At 32.5% G+C, this 6,371-nt stretch overlaps 1 protein-coding gene across 1 annotated transcript in view; it reads right to left on the bottom strand.

The window, feature by feature from the left end:
* Window positions 1-789: 789 nt before the first annotated feature.
* The window catches only part of AHR (aryl hydrocarbon receptor), a 38,815-nt gene continuing 33,233 nt past the window's right edge, over window positions 790-6,371 (bottom strand). Inside the window, exons 9-11 of the mRNA XM_004676741.2 lie at window positions 5,901-6,042; window positions 3,453-4,668; window positions 790-2,918 (exon numbers count right to left, since the gene is read on the bottom strand). Coding sequence (XP_004676798.1) covers window positions 2,784-2,918; window positions 3,453-4,668; window positions 5,901-6,042 — 1,493 coding nt within the window. The 3' untranslated portion in view covers window positions 790-2,783. The remainder of the gene's footprint in view (window positions 2,919-3,452; window positions 4,669-5,900; window positions 6,043-6,371) is intronic.

Below are 6,371 nucleotides of genomic sequence, written 5' to 3'. Positions count from 1 at the left end.
GTAAAAAGAGGACAGGTCACTGTTGATAGAGGGCACTGAGTGAAAGTAGAGATCAAAAATACAATTACCTGCAATTTTACTTGATGCAAGTCAAATGATTAAAATTGAGTTTTTTTTATCTCACATAAAAGATAAACTATTTGTCTTTATAAAATGGCATGTTTACACTGGTTTGAGTAAAAAATAACCTAATGATTGAAAACAATAAACATGAAACAGGTGTATATAATGTTACTAGCATAACTTTTTTTTACCTGAGAACTTTTTCCAACCAAGGCTTAGCTTTTTTTACCTGAGAACTTTTTCCAACCAAGGCTTAGCTACCAAATTTGTGGAGTGTTTCAACAATTACAAACATGTAATAATTTTGAAAGAATATAGGTGTGGGCAGTAATGCTTCCAATCTAAGTAAGATGGGTTCTTTCACAATTCCTCTTAAATATTCTTAATATCAGAATATTACCTGTTAATTGTAATTTGGATTTCTGAGGTACGAAATGCCACTACATCTAGAATACAGATAATACAAGGTTTAAAGAACGTACAATTTCAGAATCATGATAATCTATGAAATAACTTGGAATGTGTGTCTTGCATTTAGGCAAAGGATAAAATTTCCAGGGAGAGAATTTTACGAATTGCTGACTTAATGTACCCTTGGATGTACAGGTTGACTTCATCTAAAGTCATAATACTTACAGTAAAACTTATTTCCTTTGTGAATCAAAAGAATTTACATTAAAACACATTACTTATGATAATTTTATTACCATACATGGTATTATTGTATACAACTGGATTTTATAGGGGTATTATAAACTACATCAAACCAAATGTATGCATGGTATATGTAAGCAGTAACATTTTGCAGAAAGAGAAAAGGCATGAAAACATTTACCTAAAGTTTAGTAACACTGAAAACACTAGTTGTGCATAGTAATGATCCTTTGTTTCAGGCACATTAGGACACTGGTAAATCTGCAGTTACAGAACAACCTGGTATATAGGAAGGATTCCAATAAGACACATCCACCTCCTTAGAAGTGTACACCATGTCAAAATAAACCCTGCAGTATACTAGGCATTCACTATTTGGCACTTAGCATACAGACAAAGGTATATTTGGTTAATTGTGATTTTATTATTTATGTCAATTTTAGTTATATAGATAAAACTATACAATATTGCTTTAATTTTTTTTTTTACTTTGTATATAATTGTCATTATCTTCACAACTTAAAACCTACAATTTATACAAGTGAAGCTATGTGAGACAAGCTAATAGGAATGGTTTATATGAACACTTATTTAAAAAAAAAATGGGTTTAAATGGATCATTAACTAGACCACTGGTCTAAATCTTTCAGACTATGTCATGATGGAAAGACATTATGAAATGTATTAGACAAATTTATTTCAACACTTGATTGTACTGTACAGATTCAAAATTTTGACTGGAAATATAAAGAAATGACAAATTTTGTCAAAACCATTTTTATATACAATATTTATTGGAAATATGGAGAAACAATTTAATGATGGTGTTTGTAAATCACCAGAGGACAGTAAAGTTAGTATGGTGATTATTTGCCTTACTAATAGTAAAGGTCATTATATCATAGAAACAGCCTAATGTTCGAAAATAAGCTAAGTCTTCTCATACCAGCTTAGAAGCAGCTGAAATCATTTTTAAAACAGTAATAGTATGTGTAAAACTCAAATTATGTGCAAATATTTTAAAAGAAAGACTGAAAATATTTTACAAATAATTTGTTCATTATAAACTATACAGTGCACCATTTCAACCTTAAAACTCCTCAAATATGAGAAAAACAAATAGCTTTCACTGTAATAAGTGAAATTTACAGTTAACATAGTATATCTTAAGTCACTATAGATCTAAAACAGATTTTAAAGAATTTCTACACAATGAAATGGTTATTTTGCTAGAACTGAATCTATTCAGTGCAAACTGATATACATGCTTGCATTTAACAGCAGTTTTGGGTTTTTTTTGGTACCAGATTGAACTATCATGGCTGGAGTTGTTACTAAAAATACATGGTATGTTCCTTGCTTGAAAAAAAAGTAACTTTAATGCTGCTGTCTTGAGAAATAATTTGGAAAGACTTTTTTTTTTCAACATAAGGCACATAGCAACATTGAAATTCTAACAACTAGATTATGAAATAAATAATTACCTTTCAATTATTACTTGTCCTTTACCTGAAGAAAGTGGCCAAGTAGTGCAGTTAAAACATGCCTGGGTTAATAAAAATGAATTTAAGAAAAAAATAACCTGTGCATAGTATGTTATTGATTTAAGAAGGAATATATCTTGGGTAAAATATACATCTTGCAGTGTATGTAATACATAGAAATTGTGAAGCAGGCATTTACAATGGAAGAAAGCAAGGATATTTATTACAGAAGCACCAAATCACTTAATCTGAGATAGAAGTTATAAATGCAAAGTTTTACTCTGATAAGTAATCCCAACATAGAGAAATTCCCTAAATTACTGGGAATAAACTGAGTCTGCTTTGTGGTGTTTATTAGCATGATGTGAAATGTAGACTGTCTCTCCTCTGTGGCAGTAGACTTGTTAATTGGATGACAATAGTAAATGGGAATTTTAAAGTCCTCTTTTAAAAAACCATGAAAATATCATTTGGGTTAACATCAAGAATGTCCTTGCCATCACATGAACTGGCCGATGCCCAACATGGACAGTTTACTTATTCTTCAGCAAACTAACTTACTGAAAATCAGGGCTCCAAGTATTACAGGAATCCACCCGATGTCAAATCAGGAAAAGGTCTGGCTTCTGAAGGATGAAGGGGTTGAAGATGTGGTGTAGCCTGAGGGTTATTTAATTCAGCTGGGTAGGTTTCGTTTAAAATGCTTCCATTCTGAAACTGAAAACAGTGTAACTTGTTACATCTTTCAGATATCGTGAACCATAAATAATGAAATATATTTTTCAAATTCCTTTGCTTCTGCTAATTTCCAAATCATTCAGCAAAGATAATGTACATACATTATATATTCATATCCTGCTAACAGATGACTGAGTTGCTTTTGGTTTGGGCAGATTAAGGATCCATAGGTCAGTGTGCTAAGTCATACCAAAATTAGATGTATGCTTGCTTTGTTTTACCATTTGCTAAATACCAATGAATGAATTATATACAAGGCTATTACACTGGACTGCAGATGATATATAAGAAGTATAATTTTCTGAATCAATTCTAACATGTTTCTAATTGAGTACCACTAAAATTACTGTCCTATAATCTTACGTTGAAACACTATCTTACTAAAAATAGTATAAGCTTTCAAGCATAAAGAAACAATGGATGTGCACCTGACCATATAGGTAAGATTATGACTCATGTCTGCAATGTAGGAAGAATCTCTGAATGGGTTTATTGAGCCTGGTAAAATCTTACCTTGTCTAAAAATGCCTGTGGACCGGGCAGGGCTGGGCTGTACTGTATCTGAGGCACACGGCTGTGCTGAGGTTCTGACTGGCACTGATACATTGACACAGCTCCAGCATAACATGTCTGAGGAGTTACCATGGTCGCCTGTGGATTTAGTTCATGTTTTTGGTTTTCAGGAACTTGTAAACATGTGACAAAATCTTCTAAATTTGTAGTGGGATATGAAGATGTTTCAAAATTCCCTACAGGAAAATCTAACTGTGTACCCTTGGAATGCTGAGATAACACAGGCTGATTGTAGGGAATAAAGTTCTGGGTATAAGGCATACTATCCATCTCAGATTTGTATGGAAACTCTTGATTGGCCCCAGATAAATCTGCAAAGACATCACACTGTGGTAAGTCTTGCTGAGAACAACCAAAAGGCACAGACTGGTTTGAGTTCCAATTTGCAAACATGCCATTAACTTGCATATGCTTCATTTTCTGACACAGTTGCTGTTGCTCCACCGCTACCTGCTTTTGATGCTGCTGCTCCGCCTGTAAGTGCTCCTGCACCATACAACTTGAGTTCAGAACCATGGACTGTTGCTGTTGGTAACCCGGACACATGAAGGTAGGAGACTTATTTAAGGAATCCTGGACATAGGTCAGGATTTCATCTACATCAATATTTCTGAAATCTTCCTCACTAGAAAAGTCAGGTCTGAAAAATTCTTCATCCTCTTGCATGTGCTTGATATCTTCAAAATCAATGCCTAGGTGTTTCATAATGTTATACAAGTCACCATTTTTATTATCTGGACAAAGCCCAGCATGACCTCCAGAGAGTGTTGGGTTCATTTCCTGAGACTGACCGATTTGCTCATGTTTCAGGATATTACCATTTCCTTTTGGTTCAATACTTGCTTGCCAATTACTGTGTTCATTCAGAGATTCAGTAAATAAATTTCTTTCAAAAGGTGCATTATTTGAAGTACGGTAGAGATAAATAGATTCATCCTGTTGCATCATGGCAGCAAAGATTGAACTGGGATTTAGAGAATCTTTATTTAGAGTTGATTTGGTTGCAGAATCTCTTCTAGCACCATTTTTTCCCCTTACAGGCTCCAGCATGGCATGAAAAGGGCTTGTTAACTCATACAGCACAGCTTCTCCAGTGGCGAACATAAAAGGCAGCTTTAGATTCCGTTTTCGTAAATGTTCTGTGCCTTCTTCATCTCTAAAATTGTGTACAAGAAAGTGTGCATACATCAGGAAGTTGTAGCAAACAAAATATACAGCAATTGAGTTTGGCAGAGGAAACAGACTAAATTGTCTGCTGAGTGATGCTATAAACCTTATAGATTAAGTTATTCTAGTCTCATTTCCCTGACATCAAGCATAAAATGTAAATTCTGGGTGATACAAAAGATGTAAGCTATAAAGGTAAAGCCGGGCATAAGAATGTTAAAAAAAAAAGAGAAAATGTTAATTTCTGTAGACAGACGTATATAAATACATTTAATGGATAGCTGCTCATTGTATTTGTAAGAGATTGAAAGAAACAGTACATCTTAGTAAACAATGTAGAAAAAGTATATACTTTTGACAAGAGCCTAAAATTAAACATATATTAAATCATATGTCACTAATTTTAAAGAACTTAATATTCATTGAAATACAGAAACCCTAATACCAAAAAGCACAATAGCCATATGTTTTAAAATCTAAGAATTAAAAAGGAAATCAATGTAAGCAGTTATCATTCAACTGAAAATATTAAACATCAGGGTCTATAATCTACAAGTTTAAATAAAGGGAGGCCAAAACAAATACGAAAAATAAAACCAAAATTGAACTCTTTATAATGAAAATTTAGATTATCAGGTCAATGAAGGCATAAAGTATTTGACAAATTTTAACACTCCCACATAATTTACTTTTAGTGCACTAGAAAGAAGGGAATCTGAAATTTAAAAAAACCCTAGTATTTACAAAAACAAAGAGTACACATATTTAATGTAAATGAAACCGGGTATTTATTTCTATTATACTTGGTACTGAGGCCTTAGCCAGGGGCAGACAGAAAATAAAATGTTTAAATATTCATAAGGTAAAGAAAAAAAGTATTTGCAAACTCATTATATTAAAGAAACCTTAGAACTGCTGTTAACAAAGTGAACTATTTCTATGTAATATTAAATAATTAGAACATTATATATACTTTAGTATTACAAAACATCAAATATTTAGGAATAAAATTAATTTAAAAACCAATACTTGCTTAGAAAAGGTGTTAAACAAGGCATTGGTACTTTATAGAGGCTGTAGCTTTTAATCTATCCTCTGTAAACATATAACAAAAAATTTCCTCTACTTATTCTCTTTACAAAGAGCTCTATATTTGTTTTCAGAGTAAATTTTTAGAATTTATCTTGAAGGACTAAAAGCCCTGTAAGTCTGTGTACTTACGTCAGAGGTCTCTGCGTTGCAATGATATAGTCAGGGCGCCCGTTTTTGTAAACTAAGCGAGCATTAGATTGCACCCATGTCCATCGGTTGTCCTTGGTGAGAAGCCTGAAAACTGTCATACCGCTTTCTCCAGTTTTAATCACTGGAACAAAACAAAAAATCACATTGAAAATTTCTGAAACTAAGTCCATGACAGATTTCTGGACTTATTACCAAAGATGGTAAATATCTTGATAACTTTTAAATATTACAATGCATGAAAACAGCTCTTCAGAGTAAACTTACTTAAAGGTTAACAGGAAGATTGATTCTTGTCATGTATGAAACTAGCAAGAGACTATAAGGGAATTTTTTTTTTTAATTTAAAAGAACACATTTCCTATAGCTTAACAGATTTATGCTTTAAAATGATACTAAAGTTATTTAAGTTATGAAAGACTACTGAGCAAAACAAGAAACTCACTTTTGTGT

This window comes from Condylura cristata, unplaced genomic scaffold (assembly GCF_000260355.1).
Source record: "Condylura cristata isolate star-nosed mole 26May11 unplaced genomic scaffold, ConCri1.0 scaffold00005, whole genome shotgun sequence".
Lineage (NCBI taxonomy): Eukaryota > Metazoa > Chordata > Mammalia > Eulipotyphla > Talpidae > Condylura > Condylura cristata.
This window is presented reverse-complemented; position numbering and strand designations above follow the sequence as displayed.